Raw genomic sequence first — 25,948 nt, 5'->3', positions numbered from 1 at the left:
CCTCTCTCTCTCTCTCTCTCTCTCTCTCTCTCTCTCTCTCTCTCTCTCTCTCTCTCTCTCTCCCTCCTCTTCTAACTCCTCTTCCTTCTGCCCAACTCTCTCTCTCTCTTCTGGCCATCTCTCCTCTCTTTCCTTCTGTCAGCCATCTTATTTCTACTTTTCTGTCTGTCGTTTATCTCTCTCTCTCTCTCTCTCTCTCTCTCTCTCTCTCTCTCTCTCTCTCTCTCTCTCTCTCTCTCTCTCTCCCTTCTAGCCGTCCCTCCTCTCTCTCTCTCTCTGTCAGCCATCTTATCTCTACCTTTCTCTCTCTTTATCATCATCTTTGCTTTCCCAGCGTTATCAGAGAGAGAGAGAGAGAGAGAGAGAGAGAGAGAGAGAGAGAGTTTTCATATGAAATTTATGAGTGATAATTTTTCTTTCCTGGCAATTACTGCGTTTTCACTTAGATGGAATTTTCTTCCGTAAAATATTTTTTTTAACATCCTTGTGTACTGTTACTAATACTGCTGCTGCTGTGGTGGTAGTAGTAGTAGTAGTAGAAGTAGTAGAATTAGTAGTAGTTACAAAACCAAAAGAACTTCATGTAATAATAATAATAATAATAATAATAATAATAATAATAATAATAATAATAATCTTCACCCGAGATCACTAGCAACTGTAGTAAGAATAGCTGATAAAAACCATTTCTCTCTCTCTCTCTCTCTCTCTCTCTCTCTCTCTCTCTCTCTCTCTCTCTCTCTCTCTCTCTCTCTCTCTCTCTCTCTCTCATTACACTAACACGTACATCCTCTCTCTCTCTCTCTCTCTCTCTCTCTCTCTCTCTCTCTCTCTCTCTCTCTCTCTCTCTCTCTCTCTCATTACACTAACACTTCTTCTTCTCTCTCTCTCTCTCTCTCTCTCTCTCTCTCTCTCTCTCTCTCTCTCTCTCTCTCTCTCTCTCTCCAATTGAGCGTTTGTATACGCATCTCCCCGTGGGGCCCAGAACCCGGCGCCCTAGGAGACATTATTACCCTCCTCGAGGATACGTTCGGAGTTCAAGAGAGTGACACAAAATGTCTGTATGGGAGCTAAACAGGCTCGTGTTCTCTTTCTCTCTCTCTCTCTCCTGTCCTGTCACCGTGTTAATGAGATGATTTCACTCCGTGAGAGAGAGAGAGAGAGAGAGAGAGAGAGAGAGAGAGAGAGAGAGATTGTCAACACTATTATGATAAATGTATGGAAGTGAAGGATATGTATATATATATATATATATATATATATATATATATATATATATATATATATATATATATAGAGAGAGAGAGAGAGAGAGAGAGAGAGAGAGAGAGAGAGAGAGAGAGAGATGATAAGTGAGAAATGAAGACAGAATGAAAACAACGTTATGATAAGTGACCGAAATGAAGACAGAGAAATAACACTATTATGATAAATGAATGAAAGAGATATAGAAATAGAGAGAGAGAGAGAGAGAGAGAGAGAGAGAGAGAGAGAGAGAGAGAGAGAGAGAGAATATGTCAACACTATTATGATAAATGAATGGAAGTGAAGATATAGAAATAGCGAGAGAGAGAGAGAGAGAGAGAGAGAGAGAGAGAGAGAGAGAGAGAGAGAGAGAGAGAGAGAGAGAGAATGTCAACATTATTATGATAAATGTACCGAAATGAAGATATAGAAATAACGGAGAGAGAGAGAGAGAGAGAGAGAGAGAGAGAGAGAGAGAGAGAGAGAGAGAGAGAGAGAGAGAGAGAGAATATGCCAACACTATTATGATAAATGAATGGAAGTAAAGATATAGAAATAGCGAGAGAGAGAGAGAGAATGTCAACATTGTTATGATAAATGTACCGAAATGAATCTATAGAAGTAACGGATAGAGAGAGAGAGAGAGAGAGAGAGAGAGAGAGAGAGAGAGAGAGAGAGAGAGAGAGAGAGAGAGATTTACAAACGAGGTCATAAACAACTTCCAAAGGCTGACGACTAAGAGGGAAGACGACGGGTATAATATCAGGGGAGTCATTCCGAGAGATTCGACTCGCGTGCCCTTGTTTGTTTGTTCTGCGCTCGAGTTTTTCCTTCGGCTTAAAACTCCCGCCAAATAACGTCACTAAATAACGCCTCCCTTCATTTCACCAAATAACGCCTCCCTTTCCTTCACCTCATCAAATAACGTCTCCCTTTCCTTCATTTCACCAAATAACGTCTCCCTTTCCTTCATTTCACCAAATAACGTCTCCCTTCCCTTATTATCTAATAACGCCTCCCTTAATGTCACCAAATAAGGTCGCCTTTCCCTTATTTCACCAAATAACGCCTCCCTTCGTCTCACCAAATAACGACTTCCTTCCCTTCATTTCACAAAATAATGTCTCCCTTCCCTTCATTTCACAGAATAACGTCTCCGTTCCCTTATTTAACAACATAACGTCTCCCTTCCCTTATTTCACAAAATAACGTCTCCCTTCCCCTATTACTTAATAGCCTCCCTTAATTTCACTAAATAACGTCTCCATTTCCTTCATTCCACCAGATAACGCCTTCCTTCATTTCACCAAATAACGTCGTCTCCCTTCCCTGCATTTCACCAAATAACGCCTCCCTTCCCTTATTTCACCAAATAACGCTTCCAATCATCTCACCAAATACCGTCTCCTTTCCCTTGTTTCACCAAATAACGCCTCCCTTCATTTCACCAAGTAACGTCTCCCTTTCCTTATTTCACCAAATAACGTCTCCCTTCCCTTATTTCACCAAATAACGTCTCACTTCATTTCACCAAGTAACGTCATCTCTCTCTCCTTCATTTTACCAAATAACGCCTCCTTTTTCTTCATTTCACCAAATAACGCCTCCCTTTCCTCCATTTCACCAAATAAAGCCTCCCTTCCTTCATTTCACCATCCTTGAAGAGAAAGAGAACACACTTCATATAGGCTGCAGTAGCTCAATAATTATTTTTTTAATGCATTCGTGTTGTGTAACATGCGCATCTAATTTTTTAAAGTTTCCTGTACTCAAAATTCATTTTATGTACTCCAGCAATTATTAAGGGTTGATCGTCACAGTGATTGTTGTCTTACCTTAGAAATAGTTCATTGTTATATATATATATATATATATATATATATATATATATATATATATATATATATATATATATATATATATATATATTTATATATACAAGCATGTTTGTGTTTGGCGTCTTGACGCAGCGTGTGCACATCGCATGTAGTTAAGTAGCCACTACGTACGTCTTTTTTTTTTATTATTATTATTATTTGCTATGTTTACAAGATCATCAATCAAAGAAGTAACTCTAGAAAAGAAACATCTGCCGCTGAAGATGTGACCGATGTTTGCTGTAGATTGACAGAAGAGATGACGTGGCCAATTTTTTTTTTCCCGTCTTCAAGTTTGAAAGTTCGTTATTCTTTGAATGGATAGCTGTGACTCGTGAAAACAGTTTGTGTAATGAAAATCCACAATTGTTTAGTAAACTGTATTAATCCCCGTAGGGGGTTATTGCCTGTGCACCTCCGGGGTGCACTGTAGGCATTACTAAAGGTTCTTTGCAGCGTCCCTTCGGCCCCTAGCTGCAACCTCTTTCATTCCATGTACTGTACCTCCGTTCATATTCTCTTTCTTTCATCTTACTTTCCACCCTCTCGTAACAATTATTCCATAGTGCAACTGCGAAGTTTTCCTCTTGTTACACCTTTCAAACCTCCCTACTGTCAATATCCGGTTCAGCGCTGAATGACCTCAGGTTCCAGCGCTTGGCCCGTGGCCTAAATTCTACTATATTCTATTCTATTCCATTACATTTCTTCTCAAGCAGCTCTCAGTCCTAGTTAGGGTCTACAATCCAAATCGTTTTACGATCCAGGCAGAGAGAGAGAGAGAGAGAGAGAGAGAGAGAGAGAGAGGACCTTTTAGAGTTAAAATGCTGGTAAGGATGGAAGGGCCCCACTTGGCGAGGGACCGTTGCCAAGCGCATTTTCATTGTTTTCTCCTCCGGCGAAATGAGAGAATCATCGTGTCGTGTTGTGTGTATTTCTGTCCTCCAGACACTTATTTCTGCTGATTTCTGTGGGGTCGTAGCTCTCCGTGTTAGCTACTGCTGATTTCTGTGGATCGTAGCTCTCTATGTTAGTTTCTGCTGATGTCTGTGGGTCGTAGCTCTTCTTGTTAGCTTCTGCTAATTTCTGTGGGTCGTAGCTCTTCGTGTTAGCTTCTGCTGATTTCTGTGGGTCGTAGCTCTTCGTGTTAGTCGTAGCTCTTCTTGTTAGCTTCGGCGGATTTCTGTGGTCGTAGCTCTTCTTGTTAGCTTCAGTTGATTTGTGTGGGTCGTAGCTCATCGTGTTTGCTTCAGCTGATTTCTGTGGGTCGTAGCTCTCCGTGTTAGCTTCGTACCACTGCTGTGGCTGCATTTATTGACTATTCTTTTTATAATGTCGTCCTCTGTGCACTGCAGATTTATATTAGTTTTCATACTTTGATGCCCTTAACTGCCATCCATTTCGTAATCGACAGTGCACCCGAGCACTTAGGGCTTCCGACTATTTTTCTTTTATTTTTCTTTTCACAGTTAAAAATGGCTTTTGACGAAGACTTGTGTCACGATAGTAGCAGTGATGATGATGATGATAATGATGATGATGATGATGATGATGATAGTGGTAAGAGTTAAGATTTTGCATAGTGCCAAGTGACGGTTAGGTGGCACTGAGATGCCAGCAGGTAGAGAGAGAGAGAGAGAGAGAGAGAGAGAGAGAGAGAGAGAGAGAGAGAGAGAGAAGGGAAAGGGGGTTGAGAGAGAGAGAGAGGAGAGAGAGAGAGAGAGAGAGAGAGAGAGAGAGAGAGAGAGAAGGGAAGGGGGGTAGTAAGGAGAGAGAGAGAGAGAGAGAGAGAGAGAGAGAGAGAGAGAGAGAGAGAGAGAGAAAGGGGAAGGGAAGGGGTTGGGTAGCAAGAGAGAGAGAGAGAGAGAGAGAGAGAGGGGAGAGGGGAAGGGGGGACGGGGTTGGATTTTGTGAGCGTGGATGTCCGCGTGGGCGAAACTCGCTCCTGCCGAGTGCCAACTGGATGTCACACGGTGCCAATTTCATGGATGTGTCGCGCGGTGCCCCCGGGGTGTAGGGGTACGTGGGTGTCCTTTTAAGATGTTTTGGTGGTCACTGCGCCCACATAGATCTTTGGCCTCTTCCTGCTTTCTCCCCTTTTGCTCTCCTTCCAAAGAGGCGCGCTCTGGTTTCTTTGTTCGTGCCTGGATGTTCTTGCTTTCGGTTTTGCGAAGTACATTTTCTACGTGTTCTTGTTCTCGCTTTGGTAATTGCGAAGTTTACATTTTTTTGCTGTTGTTTGCGTTGTTTCCAGCGGAGTTTCCCCCCCCTTTTGGCTCGGTTTTTGCTTTGTTCTTGTTTTTGCATCAATGAAATAGTCTACATTTCTCAGAATCAGTGAGGCTGCCACTCAGTTTACAGGACTACCACGCGTTGAATATCCATCCAACTTGATAAACATAATTTATGCTTTCATATTGTATGTTTTTTCCTTTGTAAAACATCCGGTACATAATATCCATTGAACTGAATATGCACAGTCCGTGCTTTCATAATGTATTGGTTTTTAGTATTCTGTACAAGAACGCTATTGTGCCGGATTTGTCTGTACGTCCGCACTTTTTCTGTCCGCCCCCAGATCTTAAAAACTACTGAGGCTAGAGGGCTGCAAATTGGTATGTTGATCATCCACCCTCTAATCATCAAACATACCAAATTGCAGCCCTCTATCCTCACTTAGTTTTTATTTATTTAAGGTTAAATTTAGCCGTGATCGTGCGTCTGGCACCGCCTAGTCAAATTCCGGAGGCGTCGTCGACATACCTGCCATTGACCGCATCTAGGGAGCAACTGAGCGCTACCCGGTCGTAGCTGAGAATTTCATACAGCATTATACGCTGTACAGCAAACTCGATTCCGCCGAAGAAACTTCGGCGCATTTCTTAATTATTTTTTATGGACAGTTTGACATCGAATAATCCTAACGCAAAGCAACTGTCAGAAAGTCTACACCAGTCCTCATAATTCTTTTAATGCCTTACCCTATTTGATTATTATGAGAGAGAGAGAGAGAGAGAGAGAGAGAGAGAGAGAGAGAGACCGAGCGCACTATCTTGCGCTGTCATGGGGCCTTTAGGAAATGAAGCACATTTTTGTAATTGAAAACGTGAGGGCCTCGATAAAGCAGTTTCACTTCCATATGCTCTCTCTCTCTCTCTCTCTCTCTCTCTCTCTCTCTCTCTCTCTCTCTCTCTCTCTCTCTCTCTCTATGATTTTATAACATAAGATTGAGCCACTGAGAATGTTTTTGCGCGCCGTTTACTTGTCGATTTTTTACCGTTAATTCTGACTGTCCATTTTTCCTGTCTGTTTCTTTTTCCTGTGTGTTTCTCAGTCCTGTATTCCTCCGTAATTTTCACTGACCAAGTTTTTTTTTGTCTTTTTTTATTTTTATATCTCAGTCTTTTAAGTTTCATTTAGCGTTTTTTCAGTCATTTTTTTTATATATCTGTCTGTTCATGTAAAGATTTTCTGTCATTATTGAAATAACTCTCTCTCTCTCTCTCTCTCTCTCTCTCTCTCTCTCTCTCTCTCTCTCTCTCTCTCTCTCTCTCTCTCTCTGTGCTTGTAATCCTCCATAATTATCATAAATTTCATCGTGTTTTTCTGTCTAGTAATCCTCGATAATCTTAATTTATCTAGTTTTTCTCTATTTTGTGTATTTTCTGTTTTATTCTGCGTCTGTACCGTCTGTTTGTCTCTTTTTCCGTGGAATGTCTCGACTAATGTTAATATTTACACCCTCCATGTCTTATTTTTTTTTATTGATTGAAAGAATGGATCTTCATGTGTGCGGCTACTTGTAAGGATATAGTGCTGGGAATATAAATACATACATATATATATATATATATATATATATATATATATATATATATATATATATATATATATATATATATATATATATATATATTTATATAATTATATATATATATATGTGTGTGTGTGTTTGTGTGTGTATGTATGTATGTATAAACTGAATCACAAAAATATGGAACGTGATGAATATATAAATAAAGACAAAATCCACGAAGGAAAGAGGAACAGTGGAGTGCTGCAAGGCCTTTCGACTTATAGTCCTTTACTTGACAGACTATAAGTCGAAAGGCCTTGCATCACTCCATTGTCTCTCTCTCCTCCTTGGATTTTGTCATTTTATATATATATATATATATATATATATATATATATATATATATATATATATATATATATATATATATATATATATATATATATATATATATATATATATATAATTATATATATAATTTAGTTTAGTACAACAGCTTTGCATATCAGATTTGTCGATGGGCAAATTCATTTTCCTCTTTGTGGCGTTGAATAAAGTGTATGTTATTTTTTGTAATCATTGATTTATTTCTTTGTGTTTGTGTTTGTATCTAATCATTGCTGCATCGTTACAGGCATTCCATTAACCGGGGTGACTCGGTACCCAACTGTTATACCCGGGCAGTATGGGTGAGTACAATACATTTTTGATGTTTCTTTTTTAGTTGGTGATTTTTATGCTTGAAAGTGAGCTGCTGTCTATTTATATTTTTATTGTTGTACACATGCAATCATATATATATATATATATATATATATATATATATATATATATATATATATATATATATATATATATATATATATACTGTATATAAATATATTATCTTATATATATATAATAAATAAATATATATATATATATATATATATATATATATATATATATATATGTACTGTATATATATAGGTATATATGTATATATATATATGTTTATATGTATTTATATATTTACGTATATTTATATATATGTATATATTTATATATAAATGTATATATATATACATACACATACCTACATACATACATACATACATACATACATACATACATACATCGAGACTTCAGTCGTTGTTAAATAACGACTTACTCTAATATAGAAACACTGGCCAGAGATAAATACGTATTAACCCGGTTAACTTGTTGAGAGATAAGATAGTTTCGATAACCCCTTTTTTTTCCCGTATGTTTTCGAATCGTTGTTCGAAGACATTTTTTGTCCTTTGAACTGAATTGTAACTATGTCTGTCTGTCTGTTAGGCTCTGTCTGTCTGTGTTCCTTTCTTGTTCGTTTCTCCTCCTCGTGGTGTGAGGCTGCGACCTTCTCCATTTTTGGGAGAGGTAACCGGGTTCGAATCCCGTATGAGAATGCTGCAGTCTGTTGTGTTTTTGTTGACTCACACTGTGACTTACTTACCTGGTGATCAGTCGAGATTTGTTGATCGCAAGGGAGAGAGGTCATTAAATAATAATAATAATAATAATAATAATAATAATAATAATAATAATAATGTGATGATGATGATGATGATGATGACACATGTATGTCGAAGTGAACGAAATGATGAATACTTTGTGTGTGTGTGTTTTAGGGGGGAGGGGGGTTGTCGTGGATCCCCCGAAATGAGAAGACAGAAATAAAGTTTTACTGTTACTGTCGAGTGGCAGAACAGATAAGATTAGCAGACGTCCGAAAAAAAACAAATACATGACGAAAAATTGTTTGAATGGGAAATAATCAGCTGCTTTGCGGACTCCATCGGCGACTGGTACTCTCTCTCTCTCTCTCTCTCTCTCTCTCTCTCTCTCTCTCTCTCTCTCTCTCTCTCTCTCTCAAGTCTGCTCAGCTCCGTTTTTATAAGACTCTCTCTCTCTCTCTCTCTCTCTCTCTCTCTCTCTCTCTCTCTCTCTCTCTCTCTCTCTCTCGTCTTATTAGCTCTCTCCGTCCTTATAAGTAAGCTTCTCCTTTATCTTTTAGTCTAATTAGCTCTCCGTCTTTATAAGTAAGTCTCTCTCTCTCTCTCTCTCTCTCTCTCTCTCTCTCTCTCTCTCTCTCTCTCTCTCTCTCTCTCTCCTTCCTTGTCAGACCTCCTTTTGGTTCGCCATAATGTGACGCCAATTGATGACGGCCATGGGGCCGTTGACTTTGGCAGAGGCATCAAGATGAGCTGGTTGGAAGCAGAGATCATTTGGGGAAAAAATGGTAGTGGAATTTTTACAGCGTCCTTTGATATGCATTTGCATTTATTTGTCTCTCTGCTTGCTTTAATCTCGGTTGTATTCTCACAAAGACGCCCTCTCTCTCTCTCTCTCTCTCTCTCTCTCTCTCTCTCTCTCTCTCTCTCTCTCTCTCTCTCTCTCTCTCTCTCTCTCTCTCTCTATCATACATAAATAAATATATATATATATATATATATATATATATATATTATATACCGTATATTTTATTATATATATAAATCAACTTTGGTTTACTTTACTATGTAAAAAGTCTGTGGAATATTCTTCGAAGTACTTTGCTGTCACAATTACCTTTTATCACAATTGCCTTTGAATGTTTACTGTCGTTTCAACGCCCATTTTCGCATGTCCCTGTAAATAACAACGACAACAATAACAATAATATAAGAAGTGAGTGTAAGAAACTGCTGAGGTAACCTGGTGGCGCATCCTTGAATGGTGTTACCGAGAAATTCCCCAGAAAGAGGCTTCGCGGAGCCTACGTCACGGAGTCGAACTGGAGAGGCATGTCTTCAGCGGACTTCTCCGGATCGAGGACGTGACTCGGCAGCATGCGTTTGCTGGCGTCGGTTTGTCCGTGTCACCTCCAACAGGCGAATGTTCGTCGTGAACATAAGAGGAATATATACCTCAGCATCACGTCAGGTCACCAGTTTCGAAATGGGACGTACTCTCTGACGGTGGCGTCCGAAAGGACTTGCGTGGTCTTCGGTTGAGTGAAGGAGGCTACACGACGATTCGATAATAAAAAAAATTACCTTTCGGTTAATTTACGACTGTGTCTGCAGGATTAAATTTTGGGCTATGTCTGCAGGGTCAGAGTTAGGGCCATGCCTGCAGGATTAGATTTAGGGCTATTCCTGCAGGATTAGATTTAGGGCCTGCAGGATTAGGTTTAGGCTATGCGTGCAGGATTAGATTTAGGGCCATGCCTACAGGATTAGAGTTAGGGCTATGCCTGCAGGATTATATTTAGAGCTATGCTTGCAGGATTAGATTTAGGGCCTGCAGGATTAGATTTAGGGCTATGCCTGCAAGATTAGATTTAGGGCTGTGCCTGCAGGATGCTTTAAAGGTAAACGGCGACTTTTCATTATATGTAAGGCCATACCCATTGGATATTTTGAATGTAAATGGGACCTTAGATCTCTCTCTCTCTCTCTGAATGTAAATGATAACCTTTCATTAATGTATTAGGACTGTGCCTAGGATTTTTAATATTGAAAGGTCTTTAAAATATAATAATGATAATAATGATAATAATAATAATAATAATATCTCTCTCTCTCTTATTATTATTATTATTTATTATTATTATTAATGTAAATTATTATTCATTAATGTATTACTTATTATAACGATTTGAAATATTGAAGGGACTGTCAAACAATATTATTACTGCTGCTTGTATAAAGGTTCAACCAAACCAGAAGCCACTCATGTAGACTACCTTGTAGATTATGTAGAAATAAAATAAAAGTAAAAAGTGAAAAATCAGACCGTGTGAATACTCCATCACGATTTCCTTTTAGAAGCCTGTAATGCGAGACAGTATAAACGATAAAGAAGTCCAGAAAGTCCGGACTTTTGTCCGTATCACGCGGCTTTATGCAAATGAATGGGACATCGCCTTTCTTTATCATGCGCCTTTTTTTTATTGCAAAGGAAAGTGATGCAGCTCTCAAGCTGGCTTTATCATTTGAATGAGTTTGGGATATTTTTAGCCATTTTTTTGGTGGAAGTCTCTATAGGAGGGTGAGTTCTGAATGCGTTTCACAACGCTGAATGCAGGTAAATGTTCTCCTCAACCTTTTGATGAAAGTATACATTTATACATCAACAATTACGTAGATTAGATTATGAGAGTCTGCGCATGCGCTTCGAAGCAGGGAATGTCCTTTGTAACCAGTGACCTTAGTGTTCACCTACAGATATCTGTACAGTTCTAAGCGGTATACAGTAAGTGCTTAGGTATGAGCGCGCGCGCACGTCGAAGCAACTCCCGCGTGCATACTTACTGTATGTACATATACGCACTTATACTTTTTATATTACTTAGAAGTTTATACGACGAAGCAGATGGTTTAAGACCGAAAGTAAATAGGAGGCGACTAGCAATAAATGTACACAGGCTGTTGGTAAGTGTTGGCACTGGCCAAGACGAGGCCTTGAGGGTATGCCAGCTAGCTCTGTGGCACTCGCTGGGATTAGGGGAAGAATAAGAATGAGAGAGAGAGAGAGAGAGAGAGAGAGAGAGAGAGAGAGAGAGAGAGAGAGAGAGAGATGGTAGTTCAATGAGGTGACATTCAAGCGTCCTCTCTCTCTCTCTCTCTCTCTCTCTCTCTCTCTCTCTCTCTCTCTCTCTCTCTCTCTCTCTCTGTATATATTGTATATTATATATTATATATAAATAGTATGTATATTGTATATATATATATATATATATATATATATATATATATATATATATATATATATATATATATATATATATTTATATATTTATATATATAATATATATATACACATATATATAATATAATATACACACACACACACAATACACACACACACATATATATATATATATATATATATATATATATATATATATATATATATATATCAGAAGGTTGAAAGTGATAGCAATGCAATTGCGGCTGTAACCTTCGCCTCTCCATCCCTCACCCCCACCCATAAAAGAGGTACAGTGCCATCACATACACATCTCATCACTTCGAAAAGATACTGTGTGACTAGTGCCAAGGTGACGGCGTTGATGGCCCCACGGACCTTGGTGCTCTTCTGAAGGTGGACATTTTTTTTTTTATTTATAAATATAACTGACTGATAGCGATTATCATCATCGGCCGGTGCTATCTTCTCTTCGCCTTATCTGTCGGTGTTAGGTAAGGAATGCATCAACATTTCCCGTTTCGCCCGAAGGCGAAGTCTTGAAGAAGAAGAAGAAGAAGAAGAAGAAGAAGAAGAAGAAGAAGAAGAAGAAGAAGAAGAAGAAGAAGAAGAGGAGGAGGAGGAGGAGGAGGAGGAGGAGGAGGAGGAGGAGGAGGAGGAGGAGGAGGAGGAGGAGGAGGAGGAGGAGGAGGACAGTTTGTTGTCTTCTTATTGTCCTGGCGTCTTGTATACGGGAATAAAGGACCTTTGATGTAAAAGATATAAAGCTTTTGGGGCTGTGCGTTGATGGAGGGGAGATAAGGCTAGTAATGATACCTTATTGATTAATGTGCCTTGTTTATAGAGTAATCTCTCTCTCTCTCTCTCTCTCTCTCTCTCTCTCTCTCTCTCTCTCTCTCTCTATATATATATATATATATATATATATATATATATATATATATATATATATATATATATATATATATATATGTATATACACATATATAATATATATATAGGCTATATTATATATATGCATATATATATATAATATATATATCATATCGGAAGAAGATTCTCTCTCTCTCTCTCTCTCTCTCTCTCTCTCTCTCTCTCTCTCTCTCTCTCTCTCTCGATTTAAGATAAGTCGAAAAAATTCGCCATTTATATTCCGGTTCAGTCACAAAATGACCACTTTCTGTTCCGCTATAGAATGTGCGATTTTGCCTTCACTCCTGAAAAACAAGAAGTCATTAAAACATTGAAAACAAATATTTGCAACGACCAGTTTTGATTTCTGTGTTTCAGGTCTTCTATTGACTTTTCCAACTTGCAATAATTGATTTCAGTTGACTTCGGGGGCAAATTGAATTCTTTGCAGGTTCGGTTTGAACACGGCCATATCTGACCAATAGTTCGGTGACTGTTTAATCATTATTTTGACAGTCAGAGTCGGTAATATAGAAGTATCGAGGCGGGACGTTACGTACCGTTCCGAATTTCGGACCCAGGTATCCTCATTATATACACTCCACCTAAGGGGAGGGGGGTGTTGCCGTCAGTGCAACTCGTGCGGTGCACTGTAAGCATTACTTAAGGTTGTTTGCAGCGTCCCTTCGGCCCCTAGCTGCAACCCCTTTCATTCCTTTTATTGTACCTCCGTTCATATTCTCTTTCTTCTATCGAACTTTCCACCCTCTCCTAACAGTTGATTCATAGTGCAACTGCTTTGAGGTTTTCCTCCTGTTACACCTTTCAAACCTCTTTACTGTCAATTTCCGCTTCAGCGAATGACCTCATAAGTCCCAGCACTTGGACTTTGACCTAAATTCTATATTATATTCTATTATATATACTCAAACAAAGGTCCATAGTTAAATAGATGTTGCACACGTAGTTGAACATAGAAAAACTGCAACTGAACGAGGAAATTGGGATGTAATACTGTATTTTAACAATGTATTTGGTGTGTACGATATCAAAGAATGTATAATAGCATATTTGGTGTAGGCTTCCGACCACCGGACGATCACGATGCAGAAAATGCTGTTCGGGATTTGTGCGATCTGAGGAAGCCTCTCTCTCTCTCTCTCTCTCTCTCTCTCTCTCTCTCTCTCTCTCTCTCTCTCTCTCTCTCTCTATATATATATATATATATATATATATATATATATATATATATATATATATACAGTATAAGTCAGAGGAAAATTCTCTCTCTCTCTCTCTCTCTCTCTCTCTCTCTCTCTCTCTCTCTCTCTCTCTCTCTCTCTATATATATATATATATATATATATATATATATATATATATATATATATATATATATATATATATATATATATATATATATATATATACAGTATATTATATGTATATATTATATATATGTGTGTGTGTGTGTGTCAGAGGAAGATTCTCTCTCTCTCTCTCTCTCTCTCTCTCTCTCTCTCTCTCTCTCTCTCTCTCTCTCTCTCTCTCAGCTGATCATGTGGCTACAATGTTGAACAGAATTAGTAGCAATCTTTTGTCGAGAACCTAATACTAAGAGGCATCTTACTGGTCGTTTGGGGTAGGGGGAAGTGTTAGTACTAGTAAGCCTTTTCGTATGTTGAAAGAAGAAGAAGAAGAAGAAGAAGTAGAAGAAGAATTTTCCTTTCTCTTCTTCCCTTCGTCGACTTCCCCCCCCCCACTCTTTTGTATCGGTTGGGTCGTCTTCTATTGGGCTCTTAAGGCGAGACGCATTTTATTGTGTTGGATCGGCGTAACTCCCGACAAAAAGGCATCTGCCACTTATGTCGTATATTTTTGTGTGTGGGCTTTTTTCTTTTTTATGGTCTCGCAGTTTGGCAGCCGTTGTCTTTTCCACGTGTTTTCACGATCTTTACCGGTGTGAGTCGTGGGCGTTATAGTTTTTTCCCGATATTTCAATTTAATTGTGTTTTATACTTTTGTTTTTACATTGTTGTGTTGTTATTTTACCTCTTTTCCTTGGGTATTTTTTCCCGCGTAAGAGTTTTTATTCTCTCTCTCTCTCTCTCTCTCTCTCTCTCTCTCTCTCTCTCTCTCTCTCTCTCTCTCTCTCTCAAATTACCTGGTTCACAGTGACCAATTACCGTTTGAATCAGGCTTGCTAAATTCTGTTACAAGTGTCCGTAACGCTTGGTATTTAAGGACAGGGGCGTTAGTCATAAAAATTTAATCTCACTGGCATCAAGATATTGTGGGTATGTTGATTTTATTTGACACAACATTTTCATAACACACACACTCATATATATATATATATATATATATATATATATATATATATATATATATATATATATATATATATATATATATATATACATATATATATATATATATATATATATACATATATATATCGCTAACGGCCTTGTTTACATAATTTGAAGCATTAATACGTTCTAATTATAGCGTATACATTCTCATATATGTGTGCATGTGTGTGTGTGTATCTGTGTGCGAGAGAGAGAGAGAGAGAGAGAGAGAGAGAGAGAGAGAGAGAAGGAATTTCATTATGCTTGATTTAAATGTTTTGACAACGGTAGCTGAGCAAGGCAGACCTGATTCGTATTTATATCGTGTAATATTCTCGCAAATCGCTTCCCAAGGACACGGAAGCCATAAATCAGGTTTGAGCCTTTGTGCTTCTCCATTTCCAGAGCGAAAATGAAAAGCGGTTTGACAAATTACCGGGAGTAAATGGATGGGGCCGAAGGAATTACCTCTGTAGAAAGCAGCTTCGATGATAAAACTCTTGAATTTAGAAATGGAACTCTTTCGGGGGAGAGAGGTCGCGCGTACAAATCCCCTTCCGCGATTTAGCCTTGATTATAAAGGAGGGAATAGACTTTTAATCGTGCGAGCGATCTCATTGGCTGACGTGCGAGGTTTACATTGGCCAAGGGCTCCCATTGGTCGATAGAGGGCGGAGAACAACGGCCTGGTTGGCTGGAGTGTTTTCCGAGCTAGATCAATCGCCGGCTGTGATTGGTCGCCGCGTCGAGCGAAAATGCTCTGATTTTACTCTCATTTTAGTCCTTTCTTTTTTGTCTTGTATTATTTTACTCCACTTTTGCGCTTGACTCGGTTGGAAGTGGGGTTCAAGATTAGCTTCTAAATTGTTAATTTCATTCTTATTTATTTCTTTATTTATATATTCTCTTCCATCGTTTTCCGCCGTTTTTCACATATGGGTGGCTTATTGATTAATAATTTTGATAACGGTAATTGCAGCAACGATAATAATCAGTCCACATGGATTATCCATTTGAATAACTATAATAATAATCTTCGTAAATCAAACTGGAGTATTTATCCATATATTTTTCGACCAGTAGCACAGTCAGCGTTTAGACAATCCGTCTTCCAACCCGGTGCCAACCTCTCTCAGTATTGACACCTGTATAACTATTTAGAATGCAGTTACCTCGGTCCGAGGTACGGAACGGTACCTGATGTCCCGGAGGTCGGTCGGGACATACCGCCTGGACCCGGTGCACTGTAGGCAGTACTGAAGATTCTTTGCAGCGTCCCTTCAGTCCTTAGCTGCAACCCTTTTCATTCGTTTTACTGTACTTCCGTTCATATTCTCTGTCTTCCATCCTAACAATTGTTTCATAGTGCAACTGCGAGGTTTTCCTCCTGTTACACCTTTCAAACCTCTCAATTTCCCTTTCAGCGCTGAATGACCTCATAGGTCACAGCTCTTGGCCTCTGGCCTAAAGTCTATATTCTGTTGTGTTCTATTCTTCCTCGATTCCCGACTTCAGATTTCTTGATTACTCATTATTTTATCTTTCTCTTTCCCGAGGTTATTTCCCCTCTGGTTCTTGCCATTATTGTTTCTTATCCAAACGATCAATCTCCCCTTCCATTGCTCTTCCGTTGTTTTTCAACTCGCAGTTCTTTTCTTCGGTGCAATTCGTTGATTAGTGATCGCATAGAGAGAGAGAGAGAGAGAGAGAGAGAGAGAGAGAGAGAGAGAGAGAGAGAGAGAGTAATGAATTGCAAATAATTTTTTTTTTCATTTTTCCCTCGTCCCTCCTTTCTCTGCGATTTCCTTTTTTTTGCACTTTTCCCCATTCTTTTTTAATTTTCTCTTCTTCTGTGCTCTTGACAAGCATTAGCTCTGTACCCGGGAAGAGGAACGATAAGACTCGACGACGGTTTCCACAGGGCAACTGCCACGCGCCGTCCGCCGTGCAGTGAAATTAACCCAATCTCTTATTCATGAGAGGACGTGTGTCTGTTTCCAAGCACCGGCTTCCCATTGTGTTTCGTTCAGCCGCCATTAATTTAACCCATCCAGGGCGACGGGATTGTAATTGTGCATATGTCAGCTATTAAAACATTCCCTTTGTTTGAGATTGCTCCAGAGCACAGATTAATTCAACGTCTTTTCAAAGTAGGCTAATTGCCGTAAGCTCTCGGGCACTTCGTATACTTTTATGGATTGCTTTTTTTTTTTCTGTGAAGTCACATGATCATTGTTTATTCATTGTGATTGCTGTTTACGACCGGAGATTAGAATGGATTTTTTTACTTATCATATATAGCTGAGCGCATAAACGCTACGTTGTCGCTTTTTTTTTTTTTTTTTTTTTTTTTGAAGACTGACACAGCACCGCTGAATCAAATTTGTTTGACGATAAAGAACGAATTAAAGCCCGGAATTGCTCGCTGACATCGGTACTTGCCATTTGCTTATCGGGACTCTCTTAAGTGACCCTGTCGGGTCTTCGATAAATGTCACGGATAATGCCAGCAGCAACTTCGAGGCGGCCATTATAGAGGTCACGAGAAATTGAGTTCATCATAAGCGATTCCCTCGTAGGGGGGTTAGTGCCATCAGTGCACCTCAAGCGGTGCACTGTAGGCAGTACTTAAGGTTCTTTGCAGCGCCCCTTCGGTCCCTAGCCGCAACCCCCTTCATTCGCTTTACTGTACCTCCGTTCACATTCTCTCTCTTCTATCATACTTTCCACCCTCTCCTAACAAGTGCGACTGCTTTGAGGTTTTCATCCTGTTGCGCCTTTCAGACCTTTCTACTCTCAATTTCCTTTTCAGCGCTGAATGACCTCATGGGTCCCAGCGCTGGGCCTTTAGCCTAAATTTTATATTCCATTCCATTCTGCTCTCAGTTGTTGAGTTGTCTTCAATGTGTTTGTGATATGTATGCGATAAGTTTCTGACACGTGCTTATGACACAATGTTGACGAATCTTTAAAATGGAAAAACAGTGGCACGCCAACAATACCGACACTATATTTGCTGCTGGTATTCCGTCCACATTATTGAACGCATACATGTACATTCCCCCCAACCTCATTCCCATGGGGTTCCTTCGAAATATTTCGAGTGTCAGGTCAGGTTGGGATTATGATATAGCCTACGGCCCAGTGCTGCTGAGGGAGCCTTATGTACGTATGCGCCATTAACGGGAACACCACGGTTTATGACGGAGGGCCATTTCTTGACGGTAAACAAATCCGGTGTATTTGCCGCCCGGATCAACCTCTGTCCCCACTGTAGACATTATTTAAGGTTCTTTGCAGCGCCCCTTCGGCCCCTAGCTGCAACCCCTTTCATTCCTTTTACTGTACCTCCGTTCATATTCTCTTTCTTCCATCTTACTTCCACCTAACACTTGTTTCATAGTGCAACTGCGAGGTTTTCCTCCTGTTACACCTTTCAGACCTTTTCTACTGTAAATATCCCTTTCAGTGCTGAATGGCCTCATAGGTCCCAGCACTTTGCCTGTGACCTAAATTCTATATTCTATATAACCTCTATCCGTATCAGATCCCTTAAAACACTCATTATCTGTGTCACCCTCATGATATCCTTAAGCATATGAAATTCACTCGAAAATTGGAGAGAGAGAGAGAGAGAGAGAGAGAGAGAGAGAGAGAGAGAGAGAGAGAGAGAGAGAGAGGCTGGTCCTGGGGTGGACGACGGCGAGCCAAAACGCTGTATTTGTTGTCCTAAGAATATCGGTGTTACACACAAAAAGCATAATTAGATACTCATTGCGGTTCATGTCCTCATGACCTCACTTGTAATTTTTTTATTTTAATTTTTCATTTTCTTTTCCCGGTCGTGTTTATACTGTTATATATTTTTATTTTCCTGCTTTCCCGTCGTCTTGTCACACTGCCAAATGGTAAAACAGCAAATTCATGGTATACAGGGTATACACGTCTGTGTCAGATTCATGGTATACATTGTATACACGTGTGTCAAATTGCTGGTGTACATGGTATACACGTCTGTGTCAAATTCATGGTATACATGGTATACACGTCTGTGTCAAATTCATGGTATACATGGTATACACGTCTGTGTCAAATTCATGGTATACATGGCATACACGTGTGTTAAATTCCTGGTGTACATGGTATACAGGTCTGTGTCAGATACAGGTCTGTGTCAGATTTATGGTATACATGGTATACACGTCTGTGTCAAATTCATGGTATACTCAAATTCATGGCATAAAATGTATACACGTCTGTGTCAAATTCATGGTATACTCAAATTCATGGCATAAAATGTATACACGTCTGTGTCAAATTCGTGGTATACAGGATATACACGTCTTTGTCAAATTTATGGTATACATGGTAAACACGTCTGTGTCAAATTCATGGTATGCATGATATACACGTCTGTGTCAAATTCATGGTATACATAGTATACACGTCTGTGCATACATGACCTGCTTTATACTCATATACCCATATATTATTCATCCCTTAGCTTCGACAAAACTGTCCCGGTATTTTACAAGTTTTTATTGTACATTCATATTCTACAGTCTCTGTCTCCGCATTTTTCCTATGCACTAACTCCGGTGAAATGGTAAAATAACAATAAACCATAAAATCCTCGTGATGAAAGGGACATAGCGATGGAGAATAACCATGAATTATGGAACCGAATGGAGGCGGAAGGTGGGGGGGTGGATGAGGGTAAGGTTAAGGAAGGGTGAAGAAGAGAAGTCAGAAGAGGCACTTCTGACGTAGCGGCCAATTATTTAGAATTATTGCAGGGAGAGTGAGCGAGTGAGTGAGGGGAAGGTTGGAAGAGAGAGAGAGAGAGGGGGGGGGAAGGTCTGCGAGAGAGAGAGAGAGGGAAGGGAAAGTTAGAGAGAGAGAGGCAGGGAAGGTTTGAGAGAGAGAGAGAGAGAGAAAGGGAAGGTTTGAGAGAGAGAGAGAGAGAGGAAGGGAAGGTTTGAGAGAGAGAGAGAGAGGAAGGGAAGGTTTGAGAGAGAGAGAGAGAGAGAGGTGGGAACGTGTGATAGACAGAGACAGAGAGAGAGAGAGAGAGAGAGAGAGAGAGTCGCTTAGTGGAAACAGATCAGGGGGGACGTGGAAAAAAGGGTCTGCGGCGGTGGCCTTGAAGTCCTTTCCCATTTTGCGTGTGGGATTTTGACAATGAGAGCCCCATGCTGATCCTTCGCCCCCCCCCCCCCCATCCGTCTCCTTCTCCCCGTTCCCTGGTGAAACCATGAAGCAGAACTGCCCTACAACTGAGCTTTTTGTGAAAGATTTCAGTTGTGGATAAACAACTGATTTTATATATAAAAGCTACCAAATTCGAATAGCACTTTCGCAGTTCAAGTCTGAAATATGTCAGCCCATTTCGCGTGTGGGTTGCGGACGATAGAAGACCACCCCCGCCCCCAAGCCTCCTTTCTCCTTCGGAAAATAAGAGAAAAATGACTGCGCCATATCGAGTGTAGCAGCGAAAGAATTTAAGTACGGACAAACCATTAGTTTTGTACAGCAACCGTTTCATCCATCTATTATTTTTGTATAGCAACAGTTTCATCCAACCATTAGTTTTGTACAGCAACAGTTCCATCCAACCGTTAGTTTTGTACAGCAACAGTTTCATCCAACCGTTAGTTTTGTACAGAAACAGTCATCCACATTCATGTGGAAAATTTTAAGGGTATGCGTTGCGTATACGCTACGTAAAATTCAATACTGAAGGTTTTCAAATTCGTGCAGGATACAAGTTGAAAAGGTGGACATTTAAAGCCCCTCTCTTGTAAAAAAAAAAAAAAATGAGGCTTGCAACAAACTTGGAGCCAGAAATGCCATTTCTTGCAAAGGACAGTAAGGTGTCTCTACATAGTGTTGCACAGTTTTATCATGAAATTAAATTATCTTCATCACATACAGAAAATGTGGAAATAAGAATGCAAGTGTCGTAGAGAGAGAGAGAGAGAGAGGTAATAGTTTAGCCAATCCCATGCCAGCATGATATCCTTAAGTATATGAAATTATTTCGAAATTTAGAGAGAGAGAGAGAGAGAGAGAGAGAGAGAGAGAGAGAGAGAGAGAGAGAGAGAGAGAGAGAGAGAGAGAGAGAGGTTTAGCTAATCCCATGCCAGCATGATATCCCTAAGCATATGAAATTCACTCGGAATTCAGAGAGAGAGAGAGAGAGAGAGAGAGAGAGAGAGAGAGAGAGAGAGAGAGAGAGAGAGAGTAATAGTTCAGCCAAACTTCGATAGGTTCCTGTCACGATGAAGCGACGATACGCACCGGAAATCGAACTCTTAAGGATAAGAGACCGCGAGGGGGTCACCATATGCTTCATGACTTCCTTATCAGAGCAGTTTTAAACGTGTCCCCCAAATCGCCCTGATGTGGTTGACTCCAGGGAGATACAGATCAATCAGATAGTACTCTGACAATGCATATGGCTTTCGTAGGCACTTAGCCTTATTAACAATATTATGGCAGAAGTCTCGCTGGTCTTACGAGAGAAAACTGTCTCAGTAGAGATAGATAGAGATATGTAGAATATGCATGGAAGGAGATTGATGTATTGCGAATTACTGGCGTCAAAATTACCAGGGTCACTGACTTCAAACGAAAAATGAGAGAAAGAGAAGATTGTATGAATTAGATATTTTTTTTTTTTGGCCTGGGGTCAAGGAAAGATTAGCATAATTAAAAGGATAACCGAATAAAAAAAGGTAAATAATCAGATGTTATAACAAGACCTCTCGTAGCGACTTGAAGTCTTGTAGTAGCTCAAAGGATTATCGCTCCTGAAGCGAGGTGCCCTGAAGATCAGATCTACGTGACCCCCTTCAAGCTGCATGGGAGGGGATCGGGGGTGGGGCCTACCAGGCCGTCATTATTGATTGCGCGGGACATGGTACGGCACTTAGCGTTCTCACCTTATGGGTGGCACGGCGAGGGTTAAAAGGAGGTAAATATTTGGACACAAAATACAGGTGAAAAGTTCACGGTAATCAAGATCCAGAAAGGTAATCATTTGCGCTGGGGCTGGATTCGGAAGGTTCGACGAACAAGCAGGAAAGTGCTGAGTAAGGAATCATACAGCCACTGCGCGTGGTTAGGGAAAAGTGAAACCACTTTTGAGTGATTAGAGAGAGAGAGAGAGAGAGAGAGAGAGAGAGAGAGAGAGAGAGAGAGAGAGAGAGAGAGAATAAAGCACGGATCATTAGACCATTCTTAAAACACATAGTGAGAGAGAGAGAGAGAGAGAGAGAGAGAATATGAATAAAGCACGGATCATTAGACCATTTCTTTGAGCACAGAGAGAGAGAGAGAGAGAGAGAGAGAGAGAGAGAGAGAGAGAGAGAGAGAGAGAGAATAAAGCACTGATCATAAGACCATTCTTAAAGCAATGGGGAGAGAGAGAGAGAGAGAGAGAGAGAGAGAGAGAGAGAGAGGCTTGAGGAAAGAAGTTTTAGTTTAAAATGAAAGAAAGGGGGTTCTCAATTTTCGGATTACTCAGGTCGTCAACCTCCCTCCCCTCCCCTTCCATCTATGTATGCATATATATGTGAGCATGTGTGCGGCTGTGCGCGTGCGCGGGCTCGTAGGGCAGGTGAATCGATAATAACAACAAGTGTTTTTAACAGGACCTAAGTAGTGGCCGACGCCGGTTAGCACGGCACCGCGTTCTCACTCACCCACTCACACTCACTCACTCACCCACTCACACTCACTCACTCACTCACTCATTCACTTGATATACATTCGTTCAGTATGGATCGAGAAAACGACAGAATGGTCAAATGATCTGTGCTCTCTCTCTCTCTCTCTCTCTCTCTCTCTCTCTCTCTCTCTCTCTCTCTCTCTCTCTCCACATTGGTCATTGTGTTACTGCCTTCATATTTTCTCTTTCCTTTTTAATTCCAAAAGGATCTCTCTCTCTCTCTCTCTCTCTCTCTCTCTCTCTCTCTCTCTCTCTCTCTCTCTCATTGGTCATTGCGTTACTGCCTTCATATTTTCTCTTCTAGTAATTCTAAAAGGATCTCTCTCTCTCTCTCTCTCTCTCTCTCTCTCTCTCTCTCTCTCTCTCTCTCTCTCTCTTTGTTGATTGTACAACAAATATCTTGTTTTCACCCTCTCTATCATTGTCACTGATAAAGATTGACATGTACGACAGATATATGTCCACTGCTCTTTTCTGTACAGAGTCGCATTAGTGATGATGGAAGACGAGCAGACTGACAGATAAGCAGACAGACAGGACAAATATTTACAAATTACGACAGCGAAAACGGGTAATGGCTGATTACAGCAGAGAAACGGTGTCTGTGACCTGGAAGTTCTTGACGTTGCAAGAAGAAGAAGAAGAAGAAGGGAGGAGGAGGAGGAGGAGGAGGAGGAGGAGGAGGAGGAGGAGGAGGAGAGGAGGAGGAGTAGTGCTAATAACTGACGCGATGAACAAAGTAGGTGCAAGAACAGAACCCTTGGGAACACCACAGTAGATAGAGAAAAAAATTTAAATGAGAAGCTCGGAGGAGGAGGAGGAGGAGGAGGAGTGCTAATAACAGACGTGATGAACAAAGTAGGTAGAAGAACAAAGCCCTTGGGAACACCGCGGTAGATAGAGAGGGGAGCGTATGTTTGCGCCACCAGCAACAAATAAAAGAGAAAAAAATGTAAATGAGAAGCTCGAGATAAGTGTTCGGGAAGAAGGACTGAGAAGCACAGAAAACGTTAATTAACAGAGCATGTGGCGTTCGCCTCCACAGGTCTGTGGTGGAAGGGATGAATTATTGACGCCAATTACGGATCGATCTTTATTATCGATTTCTTCGGACAAGTTAAACGTCCTCTCTGCTGTGCTAATTATCTTGTGAAAACATTTATGGAGAGACTTTTTCTGTACCTATGTTTAAAGGGAATGTTAAGCTTAATGTGTCTCTACAGTTCAGACTTCGGGAGGTATATGGTAAAGTGTTCGTCGTGGTGTTGTCATTTTTGCTACAATGATGATGATGATGAATCTATTTTAAAGCGTCATTTGTGTGTCAAGTCATTGTGCTTTATTTTTTTATTATGGATGATGATAATAATAATAATAATAATAATAATATAATAATAATAATAATAATAATAATAATATAATAATATATTTAATAATAATAATGAACACATATATTTATGTGTATGTAATATATATATATGTATGTTTATATATATATATATATATATATATATATATATATATATATATATATATATATATATGTATATATTTGTATATATATGTATATATATTTGTGTATACATAATATATATATGTATACATACTCTTAGGCTATATATATATTAATGTATGTATGTGTGTTAGGGGGCGTGTGCTCGATCACCAAAGAGCATGATAACGATGATACGCATAATATTCGAAAAGATCAATAGCCGCAAGTGTCATGTAAATTTGGGGGCCGATTTGACTTACCTGACTCATGCAGCCTTCCAAGGGAATTTCGCCCTTATTAACCCTAAGAGGAAGGTCGGTGAGAAAATCCCCCTCCCTCTTCTTCTTCTTCTTCTTCTTCTTCTTCTTCTTCTTCTTCTTCTTCTTCTTTTCTTCTTTTCATTTTTTGTGTAACTGTAGATAATGCGGATCTGTAGTTTGTGTCAAATGTGCCTCATGTTCGTTCACAAAATTCATCCAACAGCGAATGTCAGTCACATTTTGGAAACAGATCAGTTGTGGACAGTTTGAAAGTTTCTTTATTGTTTTCATTTTAACCAGTCAAGGAATGTTGAAGTGTTGCAATATTGCGATAATGTTTTCATGAGCAAACCCCGCATGTCATCTCTTTGAGACAAAGAATTTCGACTAATGATGATAATACTAATTCCCCTGAGATTGAGGATGCCAGCTCCATGTCTTTCTCCATCCTTGGATACGACCCACCACAGTCGAGTCCGAGCCACACAATTCAATGAAAACATCTCAAAGTATAGGTCCTCTCCACCGCCCCTCAAGCTTCGTTTTTGCAACGCGGAAACCCGTCAGTAAAACATCATGTCTTGTCGCGCGCGAGAGAGAGAGAGAGAGAGAGAGAGAGAGAGAGAGAGAGAGAGAGAGAGAGAGACGCGAGTCAGCTTGTATGTTGTGACGACATGTACAGAGGTTAAAAAGGGTCTGACTCCTCCTCGCCCGCCGCCTCCGCCCCTACAAAAAAAAAGAAGAAAAAAAAAAAAGGGTAGGAGGGTATTTCAGGGCATAGAAGGGCCATCTGGGTGAGGTGCTTCCTGCTCCGGAAGTGCTCTGCCCTAAAATGGTTCTTTTTGTTCGTTAGTTGTTGTCTTGGGTAACTGTCTTTCCTTGCAGTACTGACTCGCTTCTCTCGGTCATCTTTCTACTTCTCTTTCAACAGCTGACAAATTTGCATTTAAAATTAAGTGTTTTTTAATTATATATATTTTTTTTCAATCGACGGTAAATATCAGCAGTCGATATCGTTGAAGCTAATCACGATTGGCGGACGCTCTTCTTGCTTGCAACTCATTGGTTGCAATGATATCGGCTACGAATGTTTACCGTCAGCTTCAAACAAGTAAGAAATGCGTCCAAGTTTCTTGGGCACAATCCAGTTTTCTGTACTGCCTATGATCAAGGCCACCGAAAAATTACCTATCTGTCGGTGGTCTCGTTATAATGCTGTATGAGCCACGGCCCATGAGACTTTAATCACGGCCCGGTGGTGGTCTGGCTAACTTTAACCTTAAATAAAATAAAAACTACTGAAGCTAGAGGGCTGCAATTTGGTATGTTTGATGATTGGAGGGTGCATGATCAACATACCAATTTGAAGCCCTCTAGCCACAGCAGTTTTTAAGATCTGAGAGCGGACAGAATAAAGCTCGGACGGACAGACAAAGCCGGCACAAATTTTCTTGTACAGAAAACTAAAAGACATAAATAAAGTGTCAACGTCTCATCTCCGTGGAGGAGTAAAAGTATAACACTGCCGAGTGCCATTTTAGGATGCCAAGGCCTTGATTTG

The 25,948-nt window shown here is 39.9% G+C and overlaps 1 protein-coding gene across 4 annotated transcripts in view; it reads left to right on the top strand.

Annotated features, from left to right (window-relative positions):
* LOC136841840 (RNA-binding protein 24-B-like) overlaps positions 1-25,948 on the top strand; it is a 134,658-nt gene that overhangs the window by 86,071 nt on the left and 22,639 nt on the right. For all 4 annotated transcript variants that reach the window (XM_067109221.1, XM_067109223.1, XM_067109222.1 and 1 more), the window contains exon 3: positions 7,553-7,607. In XM_067109221.1, coding sequence (XP_066965322.1) covers positions 7,553-7,607 — 55 coding nt within the window. The remainder of the gene's footprint in view (positions 1-7,552; positions 7,608-25,948) is intronic.

The sequence above is a fragment of the Macrobrachium rosenbergii genome, chromosome 9 (assembly GCF_040412425.1).
Source record: "Macrobrachium rosenbergii isolate ZJJX-2024 chromosome 9, ASM4041242v1, whole genome shotgun sequence".
In the NCBI taxonomy this organism is placed as follows: Eukaryota; Metazoa; Arthropoda; class Malacostraca; order Decapoda; family Palaemonidae; genus Macrobrachium; species Macrobrachium rosenbergii.
The sequence above is the reverse complement of the archived record's forward strand: the minus strand, read 5'-3'. Positions and strand labels throughout refer to the sequence as shown.